The sequence below is a fragment of the Asparagus officinalis genome, chromosome 7, assembly GCF_001876935.1.
Source record: "Asparagus officinalis chromosome 7, Aspof.V1, whole genome shotgun sequence".
Classification (NCBI taxonomy): Eukaryota; Viridiplantae; Streptophyta; class Magnoliopsida; order Asparagales; family Asparagaceae; genus Asparagus; species Asparagus officinalis.
The window spans coordinates 81414689-81436923 of record NC_033800.1 but is presented as its reverse complement, the minus strand read 5'-3'; the positions used below and the strand labels follow the sequence as shown (position 1 = coordinate 81436923).

The following is a 22235-nucleotide window of genomic DNA, read 5'->3' as shown; positions in this document are numbered from 1 at the left end:
AAGTAGATACAGTAACTCGGATCAAATTCTACCAGGCCATTCAAAAGATGAGAGTAAAGATAGAATTCTATCTCAACATTATATCTGCACACTCAACTTGCTGAAATCTGGATGAAGAAATACAAGGTACATCATACTCCAGTATTACATAATCAAGCGAACAGGTCAAAACCACCAAATCGCAGCTCAAATGATTGAGCAACAATGAACCTGCAGACAGCTGCATCAAAAAGAAGTGACAGCATAATTTGAGATTTAGAAATTATTAGATTATTTGAAATGAAAGGGGCCTAAATTTTATAATGAATGAAGCATTACTTGGAGACAAGGTTTTAAATATCGGATGTCGGATGGCTGAAATCCATGTCGGATAGCGAAAATCAGGGATATATCAGGGGACATTAACTAAATATCGGATTGTTATATCGGGTAGTGCGTATATGTATAATATCATGTCCTAAATGTAATCTAAGCATTCATAAATTCAATATAAGCATACTTTATAAATTCTATAGACTAAACATATAAAAAAGTAAATAATATATGGATTTGGGCAGGCTTATTGAGGCGCGCGCCTCGGGCGCGCCCCGGGCGCGGGGCGCTTCGGCCTGGGGGAAATGCGCCCTGCATGCGAGGCGGGGCGCTGCACGTAGCGAGGCGCGCGCCTCGCGTGCGCTTCACTTGCGCGCCTCACACCTGCGTTATGTAACATACTCTTTCTTCTATTTTTTTAAAATAATTTACATAATTACATATTTATATCATGTAATATACTCTTTCTTACTAGTTGCTAATCTATTTTCATCTTTTCATGTTTAACCTATAAAAAGGAAACAATAATTAGTAATTTAGTATACTTGTTTGCTAATTGTAACTTCATTCTCTAATTATCATGCTAACTAGCAAATTATAAACATGTAAATATGTAATTGTTACATTCATTCTTCATCTTTTCATGCTAAGTAGCAAATATCAATTAAGAATACTAACTAGAAAATTATGAACAATCATGTTTGTTAATTATATTTCTTAGTCTTTTATGTGACAATTTATAAACATATGCACATAATTGTTAATCACTTAATTTGATGATTTAAATACATGTTTCTTGTATCGTTTTTATTACTTTAAAAATTCAGTTAGCATAATTTGATGATTTAAGTTAATATTCTCATAATTTTGGATGTAGGTAACTAATATGTTGCTTATATGTTTCTGCCTTATGATGTTGGCAAATATTAGTTTGAGTTATGCGCCTCAATTAGTAAGGCGCGCGCCTCGTTGTGCGCTTTGCGCATGGTGCGCGTAAGGGACCTTTGCGCCCCGCATTGCGCTTTGCGCCTCGATAACACTGGATTTGGGTTCATAAATTCTTTCTATGGGTTCATAAAGAAACCCTTAAACATGAGAACAGGTCAAACGGGCAGTGTTATCGAGGCGCAAAGCGCAATGCGGGGCGCAAAGGTCCCTTACGCGCACCATGCGCAAAGCGCACAACGAGGCGCGCGCCTTACTAATTGAGGCGCATAACTCAAACTAATATTTGCCAACATCATAAGGCAGAAACATATAAGCAACATATTAGTTACCTACATCCAAAATTATGAGAATATCAACTTAAATCATCAAATTATGCTAACTGAATTTTTAAAGTAACAAAAAAGATACAAGAAACATGTATTTAAATCATCAAATTAAGTGATTAACAATTATGTGCATGTAAATTATTTTAAAAAAATAGAAGAAAGAGTATGTTACATAACGCAGGTGTGAGGCGCATGTGAGGCGCGCGCGAGGCGCACGCGAGGCGCGAGCGAGGCGCAAGTGAGGCGCACGCGAGGCGCGCGCCTCGCTACGTGCAGCGCCCCGCCTCGCGTGCAGGGCGCATTTCCCTAGGCCGAAGCGCCCCGCGCCCGGGGCGCGCCCGAGGCGCGCGCCTCAATAAGCCTGCAAACGGGTTTGAGTATTTATCACTAAACTCAAACCCGATAACAAAAAACAGATCTTAAAAAAAAGTACCATATCGGCCGATTTTTCAAAGCTAAAAAATAGGCCGATATGCCAGATATGACCATGATATTTCCTATTTGGCCCTGAAAACCAACATACGAGTTGAAAACGTCCATGTCGTGTCGGTCAAGCCCTCAAACCGATATGTCGGCCGACATGTCGGACATGTCGGACGACATTTAAAACCTTGCTTGGAGAAAGCTAAAATGAGAGGAGTCAAACAAAAAACGCTCAAAACTGAATATAGAATGATCGAACGAAAGAAGGCATAGATGAGCAGATAACTTCAAGCTGAATATCTGATCCAAAAAAAAAAGAAAAAAATGATAATTTCAAGCTGCACACAGAAAATAGGTACTGCTGTTGATAGTGTAGTACCAAAAGCTTGTAAAGAGGCAAATAAAGAAGCACCCAAAGTATGTGGAAATTTTAAAAACTCGAAGGTAAAGTATCCCATGGATATGACATGATAAATGTATGTGTCCACTAATTACCATTATTTGTGGTATGAACTTGCAAGATTGGAAGAATTAACAGAGAAGATGTCTAGGATACTTGTAATGTTTTATATATAAAAAATAGTTAAATAAAATTATACTCCATTTAAGGATCTGCACAAGTTATCGAAATGCAATGAATTTTCAGAAACAAATAAAACCCTGAACTGATCATTCACGCACATGTCTCCCAACTTAATTGTTAGATGTATATCTTAGATGTAGTAAATATTAGGATATATCAAAAGGAGTATCCAAGCTCTGGCAATATTGTGCATTAATATTTATCTTTCACTGGCTGTCCCACAAGAATAAAAGAGAGTTGTATTAGGTACCCACTAGTCAACGTAAAATCTAGTCAGATCTCAGATCTATATTAAAATCAAACCTAATAGACTAGGATTAATGTACCGATCCCAAAATTTTGGGATAAGGGCCAGTTCTTGTAGAAAAAGAAGTACCTGACATGTATTCTTCAAGTGGCAGAGTATCAAAGTATCAGAAACATATCCAACAAGGGTTTGAAATATCAACACGGTGTAGATCAACCAAACATATCCTGCTAGATAAATTCTTTCAGCACATAGGATTTGCTCTAAATTCAGATAACAGGCATTATTCCTTATTTAAACCCTATATCAATTATTTCTCTATCTCATGATTCTAACTGTTCAAATGATAATATAAGGTTTGGGAGGAAAATAATAAATAAGTAGAAAACCAGTGAAGCAAGTAATAATACTATGCTTGCGTTGAAGCAAGAGCGAGAGAAAGATAAGACAAGTGAAATTGTTTTAGACAGAAAGTGTAACATTTATGAGACTAGCGTCATATCAGTAATGATGCTGGCTTTAATAGAGAGGTTCATCGAAACCAGTATAAGGGCCTTGAACAACGTTGGCTGGTTAATTGTATGCTTTTGATTGTGGTGCAGACATGGGAATGCGTTATTATGCATGTTACGAACAGATGCATTAGGTGAATCATGTTGTTTTTTGTAATGGTAGCCCTTGTTGCCTTGATAATTATGCAGTGTTGTAAGTGTTGGATGTCAGGAACATGTAGGATAGGAAAATTCCACACTTGATGGCGGATATTAGGTCAGGGATATTTAGTAAATATCAAGGCATCATGTCTGATAATGTGTATATATAGATGTTCATAATTGATGCATCACATAGTAGTAGAGCTATGAAGAAAGTGTTCTTTTAATCATGTTTAAATCGCGAAATTATTAAAGAACTTACCAATATGTATAATGCTAGGACTGAACTTATTTTGTATGTAACTCCAAGTTAAACCTTTTTGGACATCTTCTGAGTCAAAGCTTAACATAACATCCACCATGAAAACCCAATTTTTATGTGGGACTTTAAGACTTTAAAAAAATTATAAGCCCAAATCGATATTACAACATTTTGCGATATTTTTGAAGTTGAAATATAAGCTGATATATCAAAGAATACTGATGTCGCCAAAAATTGCCAAAAGCAGTAAACAATATGGCTCCATACATTTTTGCGGCAAGATTTATAAAACAACATATCAGACGATATATAGGTCATGTAGGCCGATATTTAAAACAACGATTGTGTGTATAATTTATATATAACCATGGATATAATACACACACACATCACACACACACACACACACACACACACACATGTATGTCCATGTGTGTACATATTTTCGTTCATTATAGGATACATAAGCATCCAAGGAACTTCTTATGGTTACATTATGCCTAGATTATGCATAACAAGATATATATTACCCAAACAAGTTAAGTATGATTTGGCTCACTCAATTCAGACTGCAGATCAGGTTAATTAGCAATGCGGGTTGTAAACAAAGTTTATGTGATGGACTTCAAGGTGGACATGGTTGTTCGCAAAACCTGAGGATGTGTAAGAAGTATAAAGGAACTTATGACCTCACTTGGTACAGAGGTGGAAGAAATTTTATTGCAGTAGCAGAATATTCTTTGATGTTAAGTGATGGACATCTTTATGGACATGGTTGTCAAAAGGATGTGAAGTTGTACACTAGTGAAACTGATTATAATCATATTTAGATATTTTCCTTTTTCAAATTATAGAAGTCACGTGTTAAAGGTAACAGAATTCAAGGTTGTTAACCATTTGCTTAGGTTACGAACCTATGAGCTTCCTTGCTAATAATAATAGTGCTTGTGATCAAGTAATATTACAAGACCTTAAGCACTGTGCAAGTGGCTGATAGCAACGTTTTAGAAAGCGCTAAACATTTCTAGGCGTCAAACCTAGCGCCTAGCACCTGGGTGCCTAGGTGGACGCTTAAGCAACACATAGACATTTTTAATAGCGAGAGAGAAATGATCATTTTCGAATATTTAAATCATGTCCTAACTGTTTTTACTTGAGACAGACTTGGACATAAAGTTTTTGATCTCCAGTACATTTTAAGTTGGCAAACTTTCTTCAATCATTACTATGCTTAAGTGAGCAATATATCTCTTTCTAACACCACATAGTCTGCATAAGTAGCCCGTTCTCCTGTAGGCCCTCCTAAGACTTATGGACGGCCTAGGTACCACTTAGGTTTAAGAGGCCACTTAGGCAGTTGCCCAAATCGTTTTTTAAAACAATGGCTAATAGCAGGAATAAAGTAACCACTACTTAATGCAGTGTTAAATAAAATTTGGACTTGTTTCAATAGAAAACTTATCATACTTTTCAAAAGCAAAGGAGAGGGAAAAGCACTAAATGTTTGTCTGGTTGCATAACTTCCACTTATCTCTCCAGTCTCTTGTGTTGTGCCCCACCTCCTCTCATAATCATCACAGATTTGGATCTCTATTGCCAAAAATTATTGGAGTTCAACTTCCTCAATCACAACCATCTATTATTTAGTGGTTTATAATTCATTCAAAATCTAAGATTTACCTCAAACTCATGATTTCCACACATTTCCATTTTACACTCTGAAAATGATAATTGCCCACCAAATAATAGACGGTTATAATTGAAAAAGTGGTCTCTCCATTGCTTTCTCGTTGTGCAAAAGAACTTAATCCTATTAATTACTTTCCTATTTCCTTACTCTAGGCTCTACATAGCTTTGACACTTAGTTGGCAAGTTCACAGTAAGATCAACTTCCTAAAAATATTCCATCAGTTTAAATTGTAGACCTAGACCATAATGGTACTTGAATCTCTTCCATACATGATCCCCTCGAGATATTTCATTTCTAAAATTTGCATTCAAATATAAGGCTAATCGATTCAAACATCCTTTTTCAGTGTGTCAAAATATTTCATAACCTGCAATGCCAGTACAACATGTATGACAATATTTATAGTACAATCAAGATTGACTTGACATGCACGACGATATTCATATACAGGCAAGACTGACTTAAGTAATAAGACAGAATATTCACACAAGTTTTATGCATTAAATTGGGAAGTTAATAAGTGTGGACACTTATTCAAAGAATAAAGTAGAAGCTGTTTTTAGAAATGGATATAGAGGTTGTTTGGGATGTAGAAAAATTGCAACTGCAGGTGTAATTTTGCAAAAGGCAGCTTCTGTTATTTGTTACATTAAATTGCAGTTTTTTTTGCAATACAAAAAGGACTACTTTGCGAAAAACAATATGTGACCATTTTGATTGCAAAATCATTTTTGCAATAAGAGGTTCTTTTTGCAACTACAGTTGCAAGGCGCTACAATTGCAATGAAACAAATAGCTGCAAATGCAATTGTAACTACCAATTGTAAATTGCACCAGTAAATACAACTATGAATTTCTGTATTCCAAACATCTGAATACTAAGGTACTAATAACTTATTGTAAAAACGCTCTACTAAGGTCTGTGCAAGTAATGGATTCTGGGCGGACAATTATGATCCATAATTCCATTCCAAGAATATGATGAAATAACTAACAACATATCTACAGTCATCAATAACAAAAGACAACACTAGCCTATATTCACCTCTCCAAAAAGGATAGATCTTTCCATGAGTCTTTCTTCTATATCTTTCTTATCCCGACTCCTCCCTATTGCTAATCTCAATAAAGCGATATTGAGATAGCAGGGAATAAAGCATATCAGAACGGCCCGCCTGTGAGCAGGCTGATCCAATCGATACAAGGAGTTAGTGGAGAGCAATTTAGCAATTGCACCAATCCCTTGTATGGTTCAGAACATCCTGCTCGCATGTGGGCTGTCCTGATAGGATTCCTATTCAAATTTTGGGATCAGGCTACATGAATCCTATGCTTCTGTTCATTCCTATTTAGGGTTATCTCCTCCATTGAGTTACCCACTATCATCTCCTTCTTCACTGCTTCAGCTACCATCCCCAATTAAACGGGGAAAAAATTCCAAATAAATTCTTCTCTGATTAGTCTTTGTTTCTTCCCCTGAACCCCCATTTCTCTTCATTAATCTACACCAAATCTTAACAAACCAATCCCTAAATATAAAAGATCAAATCGATCTCACAATCCCAATTCACTGACGAGAACACCACCATGAATAACATCACATCAGCAAGAAAACAACAACAAAAAATCTACTTTACCTTAATTCTTCTCCTGGAATAGCCTGCGGAGCTGCGATGCAAGCAGCCCAGAAGAATCAAGCGCCGCCTCGCGAAGGAGCGCGTCCTTGATGGACGCCATGCGCATCGAGAGAGACTCCTCCTCCTGCCTGAGCTCGTAGTTATCGTTGGTCAGATCGTGGATTCGGTACTTCTGGCCGAGAGATCGAAGGCTGAGCATGAGGATTCCAGTCATGAAGAAGAACTGGAAGAAGCTCTCCTTCCTCTTCATCGCGTTCGCCATTAAACCGAGGGGTTTTCTTCCTGGGGTGAGGTTGGGGTGGCCGTTAGGGTTTGTGGAGGTCGCCATTGGAGGAGCTTTGGGATTGAGAAGAAGGGGAGAGGCGAGGGTTTATGAGATTTTGGCACTTGTAGAGGGGTGGGAGTGATGATTTTGCACAAACGACCGCTACGTTTTAGTTATTTATGTACGAAGAGGGTTTTTATACCTGTCCGTACCTCTACATCTATCATATTTGCAGATTTACTCCTCAAACCTTGCTATTTTTCGAATTTACCCCTATATTCTTCCATAGTGGATTAAAATGCAATATGAAATTCCCCCTCTACCCCCATGAAAGGTGCAAATTGTGCCTTCGTATACGGAGCGTTTTGATAGAATGAAATCTCATTAAACTAACGCTCTAGAAATTCTGAGTGGAAATACGCCCCTCCAAAATTTTCATATTTTTAGTTACTATTTTTTAAAATAAGACAAATATACCGCCTTAGTTAGATTACTTTCCAAATATGTTTATAGAGGGGAGACCACCCACACAAAGAGGAGTGAAACTGAGAGGCATCAGGGTCCCAGAGGGGCTTTTGCCAGGGTTAGGGAGAGAGATGGAAAGGAAAGGTAATTTGGTCATTTTTCTCTTCCTCTATTTGAAAATTAACACTTTTGCTAAGAAGAGTATTTTAACACAATGTTAAAGAATGTGGGGGAAAATTGGCAAATAGTTAGATTTCAGGGGACAAATCTGTAAATTGGTTAGCTTTGGAGTGTACGTAGGTAAAAACCCTTTAGAAAAACACATTTTTTGGTATAAGATAACGTAAATTAATACTAAGACCCGTCCATTTTGTTACACAATTATATTGAAGCACTCAACAGATTATTCTGATAAATAAGACATACTATTTGTTAAATAATGTAACATCTCGTATACCCAACAAAAGCATAACCAAATATTTACTAACATCAAAGAACCAATTTATTCATAGTGCATACAGTTCAGTACATAAAATGTCACAAACACTTGATAGAACCACATAAAATGCTGGAAAAAGCAACATGAATGGAAGCAAGAGATTATATACACATAAACATAAACATCACATATAATATCATTATAATGGATATTGAGTTTCGTCTTTGCCTGCCCAATTTACTCCTCAGTGTTCTTCACTTCATTGCACTTGATCTCCTCCTTCATCCTTTCTTCAATAGTTGCCATCTCTGTTTGATCCTTGGTTGCAGTCGATTCATCCATCTTGGTGTTGGTTATGATCTTGTTTTTGTTCTCCAGTCCCTTGACTCCCCTCTTCTTCCTTTTACCTTTTTCCTTGGAACTATGTTTCTTGGATTTCTGAGTTAAAGGAAAGACATGTCACTTAAACATGCGATACTTTAGAAGTATATAACGTTTATAATTGTGATCAAGCAAGTGATTGTATGTGATTTATTTGTTATTTCCAGGTATTTATAGCCTTATGTTTATAATATGCGCACGCATGCATGTAAGTAAATTAATTGTATCTTACCGACAACTCAGCTTGGGAATCAGAATCAGAGTCAGAGTCTGAATCAGGACCAGAATCAGATTTGGAGTCTGAATCAGACTTAGACTCTGCAGCTGAGTCAGATTTGGAATCCGAGTCAGAGTCAGGACCAGAATCAGATTTGGATTCAGAATCCGACTTAGACTCAGCGACTGACTCAGAGTCAGACTTGGAGTCAGCACCAGAGTCAGATTTAGATTCAGAATCAGAGTCAGCAAGTATTTGACTCTTCTTCTTCTTGCTTTGTTTCTCTTTAATTTTCTTCATTTCTTTTCCTTGAACCTCTGCTGCAACTGTGGAGGAAGTCTTTTCCTTCCCTTCATCTGATATTTTCAAAATTTTCTTCTTCTTTTGCTGCATCTGCTTCTTCATTTTCTCTGTATTTGCGCTTGTTAATTTTGAATCATCTTTCTCACTTGCCTGTTACAAAGAAAATATTTAATAAGGAAATATGCTACGGACTGATACTCATGAACATATGTATATACTATATACAAGTTATCATTTCAGTGCCAAAATAAGACACCTTTGAGTTTGATACGAACATGAATTCTACATCTTAACATCTAACAGGAAATATATAAGGAAAGATATAGTACTTTATAAGAACCTAACATTGTAGAATGAGATGGATATGGACTGTCATAGGTGCCGCATTATCACTCTGAGCAGCAATGTGCCATGTTGTCAAGGATTTTTTAATCAAATGTTCTATCAATAGAGTGATTTTAATTTATTTAAACTCTTTTCAGTTTACAAAATAAATCAGAAGCCTTATCTTATGTTTTGATTAAAAAGTAGCATATTCATTAGCTAAAAAAATATGTAGAACTGATATCCATCCAAGTATTCAGAATTCTCTACCATTTTGGAATCTGACTCAGATCCTGAACTACAATCCTCACTGGACCCAGACTTAGAGTCAGGACTGTTACATTTCGCTTTGTTTTGTTCTTCTTTGATTTTGTCCTTAAGACCCTTTTTCTTTGCTTCTTTCAATTCTCCATCTGAGCTTTCACTTCCCTGTGTACAGAAAATAGCAGACTTTGTTGATGAGTGATCAAATATTGGATGAATAAAAAGTTGGGCAAAGACCAACTATTCATTCAAATTCAAATTCAAAATATCAGACGCAGAGTTTCTATTTCAGATTTTGTTAGGGTAAATTTCACAAAAGTCCCCTTAAGTTTGGTCATTTTTTAGATAACCCCCTAACTCTATAAGTCTCACTTAACACCCTTAACTTTTGTTAAGGTAAATTTCATGAAACTCCCTAATCAATGATGTAAGATCTAACTGTGCATGTGAAAATCAAGTTTGTCGAAAATGACCAAAATACCCCTGATGGATGTCCTTTTTAATAATTTTAGAGATAGTTTTCACAAAACCCCCTTTAATTTGGTCCAATTTTGGCCAAAATTCTCCTGACTAATTAATGTATTCTAATAATTAGTGTTTATTTGAAAAGGATATTGTGGTCATTTTACTAGTTCATCTAACACTATTACGGGTGTGAATTGAAAAAATTGTGGGATTTTCTAAAACACCCCAAATGTAAGGGGTTGAGTAACACGTTCAAAGTTTAGGAGGGTTATCTCAAATTGGCCAAACTTAAAGGGTTTTTTGAAATTCACCCTTTTTTATATTGGTCCCAGAAATTTAGGTGCTCTGACATAACAGCCACTCTTGTTCAAGGTATACTAGTTTCAGGCAAAGAATGATACTAACATTACATTGTGCCCCAGAATTATATAACCTCATAGTACATGTTTTGATTTTATAGCCTAGAGTATATTTTTAAGGACTACATACCATGTCAGAGTTGTCTCCAGTGTCTGACCCTGATCCAGAGCCGTCCCCGTCCCGTTTCATGCCTCCCTCCACTTTCGTAGTTTTCCGAGCTTCTTCAACCTCCACTTTCTCCAATCCAGAAACTAAGACTCGATCAGCCATTGAGTGTGAGCAAGCCATTCAGAATTCGAAGAATAGTAAGTATTCTTGATATACCTCTATAGACTCAAGGTATATATCTTGTGGTTTCTGCAGAAAAGTTTATAACAGATATTTATATGCAGGTTTGAGACCTGAGATTTGAGCAAGTACATGATGTGAAGGAGATGAAGGAGATAATCGATTGATGACGGTGGTACGAAAGATAGATTGATGAAGAATTATTTAAAAGATCGAGCTTGATGATTACGTAGGATACACTGTCATGTTACATTTCAGCAGCTTCGGATGCCTAATGCTGCATCTTGGATGCATACATTCATGAAGGGGTGTATGCTTTCACTATACACCAATTATGGGCTATAGTAGTTCAATGTGCTTTCATTATACACCAATTATGGGCTATAATAGTTCAATCAGAGAAAAGTTTCACGGTACAATCACCAAGAACCTCCTATATGTTAGCCGACAAAGTAGAAAACAAAGAGAGTGAAAAAAATTGCTTTATTCTACAATGGTAGGCTCTAGATAAATCTAACAAGGAATAGAATAAGAGCCGTCCAAATTCAAATTAGACCGAATAAATCTAGTAAGAAATGGACCTTAAGTGAGTTTGTTGCTCATGGTCTGGGGTGGATCCAAAGGAAAACATGCACACAACCTGAGTAGGATAAAGCAAACTAATCTATGTCAGAAAGTTAATTTATAGATTCATACAATATTGTTTAAGAAAAATTTACAGTCAGTTCCCCGATCTCAAGCTGCAAGCAGTGTTAGAGGATAAAATTTTAATTCCCTTTACCCTTGCTTCCTATGCATATATTATCTTAACAGTTTTCTATCAGGTCCTATTTAAAACCACTTTCAAATAAAATAAATTATCTTTTGCATTGGTCTAAAATTACAGAATGTATTAAAATCTTTTGTACATCCATATGAAATGTACAATAATGTTTTTAAATATATCTGGCATCAAGTACCAGACATAGAAGATAAGTTTCCTATCGATTTAATATAACAGTAGCTAACCTAAGAATTTATAATTAAAAAAAGTAGTTTGTTGTTTCAAACTATTTTCTTACTTGAGAATCAGTAAGCAAATACTTTATTTAAGTGATATGAAGGAAAGGAAGATATGTTTCTTTTTGTATAGGATTTTTTCCATACAAACTGACATAGCAGTAAAGAGCTTATATTGAATGCTTAGTGAAGAGGTTGGCGCCTATATTGTACATGTGATTCAGGTGCAATGACAACAGTAATTTCTAAGATCTACTTGATGCCAGACCCAAACGAGATTTGAATTGAACACCATTGAGACAAAAGTTGAGTAAGTGAAGCACATACAACAAGAAGTTGTAATTTATCTAGTTCTTGGTTAATAAAATTTAAATGGAATACTGGGTGGATAACTTATCCCTATTCATGAAATCGACACATGTTAAGAGTATTGTTCTCTGTTTATCCTTTTTAACTATCACTCCCTGGAGTGGGTGAACTGAAGATTAAACATTGATCGAGTTTTTCTAAAGTTATAAATAAATTTGTAATTGCAACTTATTTCGCGTGATGGAACATGTAACTTCCACATCCATGATTTTCACAAAGTGGTTGAGTTAAATGAATTACTTGCAGCAAGATAAATTCAATTTGAAAATCTCATAAGACAAAAGTTTAGAGTTTAGGATTATGCATCTCAAAGAATGGACTATCATTGCAACTTCATGATTCGCAATTGCATGACAAAAAGATATTCTCCAACAGAAAGTCCTAAGGATCATCATGCTCCTAATATATGCCCTAAATAGTGAAACTATATAAGAAGAAAAATAATTAAACAAGCAATATATTTATTCGTAGAATTGCATAATAAAGGAGTACATTGTTTACTGTCAAAGACTGCTTAAATGCACATCACACCGAAAGAAGGAAAATCATACAACCAAACATCCCAAATTACATAGATACATACATATACGCACCAACATGCGTAATTATTAAAAACATAATAAATATAAGGTATGTAATAATATAGTAGTATATATTAATGGCACTCTCACTTCATTCACCACTGTTCTTGCAGTATCCAGGCAGCTTGTCCATGATTTTTCCAAACATGCTTTTCTTCTCTTCACTCTCTTTTGCTTTCTCTCCTTCATCTTGGCCTTCCTTAATTTCTTTCTTTTCATATGAAATCTCATGTTCAGCCATTGCAGCTTGATGTTCCTCTACCTTATTCTCGATTGGATTCTCCTTCATCTTCATCTTTTGTCCCTTCATTTTCTCTTTGTTGGCTCCTGTTACTTTAGATTTTTCCTTGCCACTTGCCTAAGTAAAAAAGAAGAGGAAAGAAAGAACGAAAGCAGTAGTATTAGCAAAATGTATAAGCCACTTAAACTTTATAAATTCACGCATGTAAACATACACCTACCTTCTCTCTTCATATACACTTTGTATCTTATTTCTTAAATTCACAAATTCCCTGGACATCTTGCCTCGGTTAGCTTTAAAAAATAAAACTAATTTGCTACAATTATTAAGGAAATTATGACATCTCTCCTAAGGGATTTGTACTTGATCAATTGAATTTTATTAATTAAGCAATTTCATGAGTTTGTGTTAAATTTCTAAATCCGAACAACATAAGTATAAACATATTCATATTGTTATATTGTGACAAGAAATAATGGATCCTTAATCAAACGAAGGATATGAAAATTTTGATGATGTTAGCATTTCTTACAGAGCTAGAATTAGATTTGGAGTCATCTCCAGAGCCAGATTTGGACCCAGAGCTATCATCTCCTGAGCCAGATTTAGAGCCACTGCTATCATCACCAGAGCCAGAATTCGAGTCCGAACTGTGATGACACTGGAGATTATCATCTGTTTTCTCCTCTCCCTTGTTTTTCTTGGTTGCTTTCTTCTTTATCTTATTCTTCATCACTTTCTTCTTATTTTTCTTATTTTCCTGCATTAAAAATAATCAACAAATAGGCTTAGTATGTACATGAGAAGTATCCATGTTCATTTGTAGTAAAGAATATATTTTACCGAACAAGATTCAGAGCCAGAGTCACTACTAGAGTCAGAACTATCACATTGGAGTTTAACAAGATTTTGCTTGTCTTCTTCTTTCTTCTTCAAATTCAGTTCATTGGAAATTTCAGCAGTTTCTTCTTTTGTTCGGCTAAGTTTTTCTCTTATTTTCTCAATTAGACCCTTCTTTTTCTCTGTTTTCTTTAATTCTTCCAAATGTTTGTTTGCCTGAATTCAGAGGAATAATTATAATTACAGAATTGGTTTATAAATAAATAAATTGATTGCCCACAAATGTCTATTGAAACTTCTCCAGCACAACATGCACATTTAAAATTCAGATACATCAGGTTTAATGCATTATCAGGAAATTTCCGAGTTCTGAAAGCTTTAGAGCACCAAGTAAAATATGAAGTTTAAGTGCCTTAATCAGTATAAAGGAAAGCTTATATCTGATGGAGATTTTTGCCTTCAGCAGTATAAGACCATTTTTATCTTGAAATATTTCCAAGTTATACCTCAAAAGTTCAATCCCAGTATCTTTGCTCAAGTTACAGAAAAAAGTAGCGATGATGGATTATACCCAATACAAGCTTCTGATCCTAAAACGTACCAGAAGGCATACAATTTCCTAGCTCAGAAGTGACATCAATATCAGGATTTTAAGATGTGGGTTCAAATCAATAGAATCATGTCTAGATTCGATAAACGACATAGGTTCTTTCCATCCATTAGTAATCTTTTCTATTATTTAGACAACATACAACCATCTTTTTTTATCAGATGGATGTACTATGATAACTACTCACTAATTTCTGATCTTATAAATATAGGTTACTTGCACATTTGACCCCCGTTATTTTGAACTTGCTAGCTACTACCCTTATAGTTTCATAGTTGCACCGCCTGGATTAGATTTCTTCTTTTTTTTTCTTTTATCCTGAGGGATATTTTTTGCATACACAGCTACTGGTGAAATCAGTGAGACTATATGAGGGTAAGAGAGTCAGAAAATTTTAACCCTGGGGTGTATATGCAACAATGAAAACTACGTGGGTAGTAAGCTCAAAATAGTGATACTACGAGGGTTCTATGTGTAACTAAGCCATAAATATTTGCATACTGGTGTGCTATATTACCAAACAGGGCACAAGGGTGTGACTGAAAGCAGATATAACTCATGTGCCCCTGAAGTAACAAAGGAATATGAAGAAGGAAAAAAATTTCATGCTGTTAGTATTTCTTACAGATCTCGATTCAGATTTGGAGTCATCTCCAGAGCAAGACTCAGAGCCACTGCTATCACCTCCAGACCCAGATTTAGAGTCAGAGCTGCTGCTGTGACATTGGAGCTTATTAGTTGCGCTATTACCTTCCCCATTTTTCTTAGTCGCCTTTGTTTTCTTTGCCTTCTTCAGTGCTTTCTTCTTCTTCTTCTTCTCTTGACTACCTCCCGTCACTTTAGATGCATCTTTCTCACTTTCCTGTATTAATAATTAAATAAGGAATAAAATAGGATGAAAGATGTTAATGCATGATTTTTAGTCATATACCATCCCTTGATTATATCAAACATGCTAACCTCTAATTATAGTATATGTACCTTGATTATTCTTGATTGCAGAACATGTGCCTTAATTGTTATGACACATGTGATCGGTTGTACCTCCCTACATAAACTCAGGTGTATTCTCCAGAATATGATCATCAATTTTTTTTTCGACATAGTATACTTCTTCATTAAACTGATACACTAGCTAGTAGCTGTTTAGGCTTTTTAAAACTGTGATATCTGCATCTAAATAAATCTTACCGATCCAGAGTCACCGCTGGAATTAGAGCTATCACATTGAATTTTCCCAGGGGCAGCAGTTTTCTCCTCACTTGCCTTTGCGTTTTCGGTTTGTTGAGTTCCTTCAACCTGAACTTTCTCTAATCCAGCGACAATTGATTCATCAGCCATGGTTCCTTTGCTTGAAGAAAGAACACAGTATGGATATTTCAGTTATAGCTTGTGGTTTCGTAAGCAATATCTCACATTATTTATAGACTGGATACTTAACTAGACCAATGGAAATAATGAATTATGACCTATAGAAAAAGTTGAAAAAACAAACAAACAGAGAAGTATGAAAAAATCATTGAGCAGGCAAAGTTGGCTAGGCCTTGGATCCTCCGGCTGTTCATCGGATACTCAAAGCCTTAACGAAAAATTTATTCAATTATTTTAGTAGCACCTGGCTAAACGAAGCCAATAGGAATTCGTAGTTATGTGTCAATAAAAATACATGTGAATAAGGCAGCATCCGAGGTTTATGATGAGAACAACATAAGCTATTAAAATTATATGATATCGATTGTTACATCTGAATATTTCTCCGCTATGTTACTAATGCATTTTTACTTCCAGCATCCTTGTAAACTTAGACATGCAACGGAAATAAAGATCATTGCATGAATATTGCCGACAACTAGCAGCTGTTTTAGTTTTTCGCCTTGGGGTTGAACGTTAGCTATAATTATAGAGGGGTTATTAACTGGATGGTTGGTCGGTGTATTTATTCCCTAATTAGACGTTCATACCTATATTGTAATTGCTTAGATAGTTGGTCATGTAACTAAACACTAATTAAATTGTTAATTGTTGTGCGCGGCGGAAGCTTCGAGGAGTGACACGAACAATCCAAGAGATAAACCACAACCAATAAGCAAATCACAACCACAACTAGAACAAACGATTTACGTGGTTCGGCAAGTTGCCTACGTCCACGGGGCAATGAGAGGGGGGGGGGGGGGGGGGGGGGCGACCGCGACGGTCGACCGCGCAGGTCTCGCGGTCGACCGCACGAAGCTCGCGGTCGACCGAACACCCCCGACAGAGAACCAAATCCTACAGTCAAACTCGCGGTCGACCGCGACGGTCGACCGCGACGGTCGACCGAACTGATTTCCCGAGAGATAATCGCCTACAGGGTCCCCGCGGTCGACTGCCACGGTCGACCGCCTTCAGCTCCGAATCCCACTGGCCTTCGTGCACGTTCGCGATCGACCGCAGCGGTCGACCGCCAGTCTGCCTGGCTGATTCTTCTGCTGTTTTCCTGCACTCTTTCGTCATTCCTTCAATTCTCTACCTCGGCGAATGTTTTTACCAAAACTGAACTGACACCAAATCATCCAGTAGTTCCGCAACAAGTCCGGGAACCAAACTAGAGCTGAAATGTAATCTCCCCCTAATCTGAATCAACAAAACCGGCTGTCTCTGAAAGACTGCCTACGTATCCTCTTGCCCAATGAATCAAGCCGAACGTAGTTCACCCAAATGGCCTCTAAAGGCCTCAACACTGAAGAATATTCAAAAGCTTCAAACAATGACCAAATTTCACTCCTCAAACAGCTTTGGTCAACATATCTGCAGGGTTGTCGTTCGTGTGGACCTTCTCCAATATGACGTCTCCATCATCCAAAACGCCACGAACAAAGTAGAATCTGACACCGATGTGCTTCATGCGCGCATGATAAACCTGGTTCTTCGCCAAATAGATAGCTGACATGCTATCACAATATACCCGAATGGTCTCCTGTGCAATCCCCTATTGGTCTCTTTGTTTTAATGATGTTTAACAAACAATTTACCACTAATGTTGCTTGTCTAGTATTCGTTATTTCTTATTTATTGTAGACAAACAATATATTGGAGGATGGATGGAATTGCACATTCACGATCATATCCAATGGAGGTTGGCGGAATTATGGAGTAAAGCCTACGCAATTCAAAGTTAAAGATTCAAGTTCAAGCTTCATCCGCAAGTGTACCAAGTCAAGCTTATTGAAGATCAAGATTGATTTGGTATATTTAGTTTAGGTTTTATATTATGTGTGTTAGTACTTTAAGCTCAATCATATACACACATACACGTTTTGGTTTTGTATATATATAGTTATATATATACATATATGTTTTGATTTGATAATTTTCAAGTTTTAATATGAAACAATTGAATATAATTATAAAATATATTTTTGTTTCATACTTACATGTATATATATGATTTCATCAATATCAATTTTATTTAGTTCAATGAAATCATATTTACTTTTGAAATGTTTGCAAAATATATAATTTTGTGAAAATATTATTTTCTTGGTTTATAGACTTAATAACAATCATATACATCTTTTATTAAGTTTATATAATCATTTTGTATTGTTTCAAAATATAGTTAAGCTAAAATGTCAAAACTCATATGTTTACATTTTTATGTTTTGGACTATTTTTGTAAAATAATAATATTTTTTATTTGGGAGGTCCTTTTTGAAAACCAGTTTTTATAACTTGTGTATTATTATGTCTACAATCATTTTCCAAAGTTTCATAATTTTTAGAATTTATTTGATATTTTTAAACAGTGTTTCAAAATCAGAAAACAGTTTTCAAACCTGTCAATTGCATATATCAGTTCGCGGTCGACCGCCACGGTCGACCGCCCTTGAGTCTAGAGACTCAGAAAGTTTTTCAGAGGCTCACGGTCGACCGTGACGGTCGATCGGATGCTCTCGCGGTCGACCGTCGCGGTCGACCGTCGATCGCCCAACGGTCATATTTTGTATAGAATCAGATTTCTAATTTTTTGGGGTTTCTGGTCTTTTGTTTGGGGTTTTTGCTGTTGGTTTCTCTTCCTATATAAACCCCTCAAACCCCCTTCTACCAGCAACAACCATGAGAGTGTTTTAAACAAGTTTAAGAACGGTCGACCGCCGATCGCCCAACGGTCATATTTTGTATAGAATCAGATTTCTAATTTTTTGGGGTTTCTGGTCTTTTGTTTGGGGTTTTTGCTGTTGGTTTCTCTTCCTATATAAACCCCTCAAACCCCCTTCTACCAGCAACAACCATGAGAGTGTTTTAAACAAGTTTAAGAAAGTTTTAACAAGGGTTTATGGTTGGTTTAATTTTGTTTAAAAAACTTTTAAGCATTTGAGAATTTGATTTTGTGAAAACAATTTCACAAGAGCTTGAGGAGATCATCAATTGAAGTTTGGGCATTCAACCCATCTCTCTCTCACTCTTGATCTATAGAGAAGTTTTCCTAAACTCATTCTAGCTATTTATTGTTTTGATTCTAATTTCCATAAGCTAGATTTATTTGAGTTTAGTTTGTTTTATTATATCTCATTATTTACACACAACCATTGAGCTTATTGTATTTCATACATAGTATAATTTGGGTTGTGGGGAGTGTAACTTAGAGTTTGAGCCTACATTGTGTTCTCATCTATTGTAGAGAACAAATTATTTGTATTTGTGAGCTTCATTGTGAGGATACACTTTGTAATACACTTGTATACCGAGAGGAGTGGTTGGTGAGAGACAGGGTCGAATCAAAGAGGAGTGGCGTCGGTTGACGAACCTAGGGAGAGGTCGCATCTGAGCACTTGAGGAGGAGGACACAGACTAGGCCAACACTTAGAGGGTGTAGAGTGTGATTGCAAGTGTGTAGTTGTAAAGTTTTCGCTTAGCTAGAAAACCGAGTGTGAGTGTGTAAACGTTGTTCGGGTAAGCGTAGAAAACCCGGTTGTGATAGTGGATTTCTCCCCGGGAGTGGGGAGCGGAGACGTAGGACGGAAGGTCCGAACTCCATGATCATATTGTGTGTTTGTATTGTTTATTTGCACACTATCACTCTTGTTTTGTTTATGTTTATTTCACCCTTGTGTTAATTTGTATATCCTTGCATATATCTCATAATATATCTCATTGCTAGGATATATCTCTTTGTTTATATTGCTTATCCTAGCTCATATATCTTGTTGTATTTCATACTTGCTACGATAACTTGTTATTAGTTTTAATTGGCATAAACTCGGATTAGATTAGCATAAGACCCTAGTCACCCCCCCCCCCCCCTCTAGGGTCTAACAATTGGTATCAGAGCTTGGTGCTCTTTGATTTAAGGACTAATCGCCTTGAGTTAAAGATCCAAGTTATCTTATTTGTGCTAATCTAGTTATGATTGCATTTGTCTTGCTTGCATATATTCACATATATATCATGAATATGAATGTATTTCGTTTAGGCTATAATCCAAATATTGCTCCAAAATATAAAAATTTTCCTTATACTCAATGGTGCTCTAAATTTAAAATATTTGTTGAATCTAGAAATATCAACTTATGAAAAGTTATTGATTGTGCTTATATTGTGCCCACAATTGAGAAATCCAAGTGGAGCAATCATGATAAGTAAATGTTTACAATGAACAAGTTAATGTTAGAACTCTTGCATAATGCTTTTGAACCATGTATTTCTAACGACCTTGCTCATTTTGATAGTGCTTACACGATTTGGAAACTTTTTGAAGCACATCAAGGAGATTTAGAGGAGATTCAACGCGTTGTGGCGGAATCGACTTCAAGTAATAGTGGAGCATCATGCACACGTCAACTAGGGGATAACCCTAGTACGGTAAGCGATTCGGAATCCGATAGTGATATATCCATCAATGAACTCGCTTGTGCATATGATAGATTCATGCATGCCTACACTAAGTTGCATAATAATTTTATAGATTAAAAAAGCAAGCATGTTAATTTGAAATCCGATCATGAGTTGCTAGGTTCCAAATTTGATGTCATTGCAAAAGAAAATATTGTGCTTAAAGAAAACAATGATATGTTAAATTTGAAAAATGAAAAATTAACCTCATCCATCACTAGCTTATGTCATGTTAAAAATAATGACATGTTAGAAGTAGAGAACATACAAAATGATACTGCTTCTTTCATAAATGACTATTTATGTTCTACTTCTAATGTTAATGCATATGTGCCTAATGATGGGTTGAATGATATTAAAAATCGTATTACCTCTTTAGATTCAATTCTTAATTCATGCATTATTAACCATAAGAAACTTATGGACTTGTGTGCAAAGTCCCGTGTTGACACTTCTAAATCAAACACACACTATGCACACTTGTATAGCAAAGTTTACAAATGCTCTATTTGCGATCGTAAAGGCCATCTTGCTAAATTTTGCTATGATGCACACAAACATAAGATTGCTAATACTCCATGTGCATCTCATAAGGCTTCTTCTTCATCACATGTACACACACATGCACCCATTGTTCATCATAAGCATGGTAATGTGTATCATTGTGATTTTTGTGGTAGAGTTGGTCACTTAGCTAAGTTTTGTTTTGATTTGCGAAAAGTTTCTAAATTGCAAAATATTTTAAGTAGACCAACATTGTTTCAAAATATTTCACATTTGCAAAATAATCTTAAAAGACCATTTATGTTTGCAAATGTTACTCGTGCACGAGCTAATGATCCACAAAAACAAATAGATCTCTTTCATTGTACAAATTGCAATCGGAAGGATTATTTGAGTGATTATTGCTCTGACCGTGTTAGTGCATCACATGTGCCCAAACGAGTTCATAACCCTAGGGCTTTGAGCTTAAATGATAGGGGTCATGTCCCTAAATCTTTTGGTACCAATAATACTTGGGTACCAAAACAAATTTGATTTTAAACCAAAAATTTTAGTGTTTTTATTTTTCTTTTTTCTTGGTTTTGAAAAATTATACTTTAAACTTTTGAACATGAAAACAGTTTTTTTTATTGATCAAATTCTTTTGTTTTCATGATTATTGGTTTTATTTTGATGAGAGGTTTGTGTTTATATAACCCTCCGGGTTTATTGGGTGTTTATTCCCAAATCTTGTTTACCGGATGCTAAAAATATTTATATGGGTTGATACTAGCTCAAGAGCTAGATATAGTTGCCTCTCTTGATTTTTAAAAATCAATGATGATTTGGTTTTATACTTTTAAAGATGATTTTTCCATAGTTCATGATTCTTGTATGTTTTGTAATCTTATTTTTGAACTATGAAAATTTTGTTTTGATTTGTTCTTTTGAATTCATTATATAGCACAAAAAATTTTTAAATATGCTTTATAATGTATTCTATGAGTGGTTTGATCAAGTCCTACAAAGAAAGTTTTCTTTATTGATCAAACATTATTTTTGGATTTACACTTTGATTTATGATTTCATTTGGTTGATTTGAAAACTTTTTGCGTGATTCTCATGTTCTATCTTTGGATTTTATAAATCTATTTTTATACACTATGTTTTTAAAATTGTGTAATGAGACACTTCTTTCATATTAACATATTTATATGTGTTCTCATTATCTTTATTGTATGTGAGTTATGTTTAGCATGTCTTTAATCTATGCTTTCTCACATATGTATGCCTTAGCATTCATTTCATACATTCATGAGGCATTTTGATAGGGGGAGCAATCCCTATATCTTTCTATGTGTTATACTCACTCATGCTTATAGGTAGGG

At 35.7% G+C, this 22235-nt stretch overlaps 3 protein-coding genes across 4 annotated transcripts; all 3 read right to left on the bottom strand.

The window, feature by feature from the left end:
* Positions 20-7491, bottom strand: LOC109850150. Its single transcript, XM_020420083.1, has 2 exons — positions 7083-7491; positions 20-220 (listed from the first exon to the last, which is right to left on the bottom strand). The coding sequence occupies exon 1, from the start codon at positions 7408-7410 to the stop codon at positions 7084-7086; it is 327 nt and encodes a 108-aa protein (XP_020275672.1). The 5' UTR covers positions 7411-7491; the 3' UTR covers positions 20-220; position 7083.
* Positions 8418-10928, bottom strand: LOC109849279 (clumping factor B-like). The gene is made up of 4 exons (XM_020419090.1): positions 10695-10928; positions 9747-9905; positions 8865-9302; positions 8418-8689 (listed from the first exon to the last, which is right to left on the bottom strand). The coding sequence occupies exons 1-4, from the start codon at positions 10851-10853 to the stop codon at positions 8489-8491; spliced, it is 957 nt and encodes a 318-aa protein (XP_020274679.1). The 5' UTR covers positions 10854-10928; the 3' UTR covers positions 8418-8488.
* On the bottom strand, positions 12654-15906 carry LOC109850507 (cell wall protein IFF6-like). Of its 2 annotated transcripts, XM_020420525.1 has the most exons (5): positions 15685-15906; positions 15119-15355; positions 13887-14099; positions 13576-13803; positions 12654-13160 (listed from the first exon to the last, which is right to left on the bottom strand). In XM_020420525.1, exons 1-5 carry the CDS (start codon positions 15832-15834, stop codon positions 12894-12896), a joined length of 1095 nt encoding a protein of 364 aa, XP_020276114.1. In that variant the 5' UTR covers positions 15835-15906; the 3' UTR covers positions 12654-12893. The 2 variants fall into 2 exon arrangements, with proteins under 2 accessions (XP_020276114.1, XP_020276115.1); XM_020420526.1 differs by lacking the exon at positions 13887-14099 and having other exon boundaries at positions 15685-15905.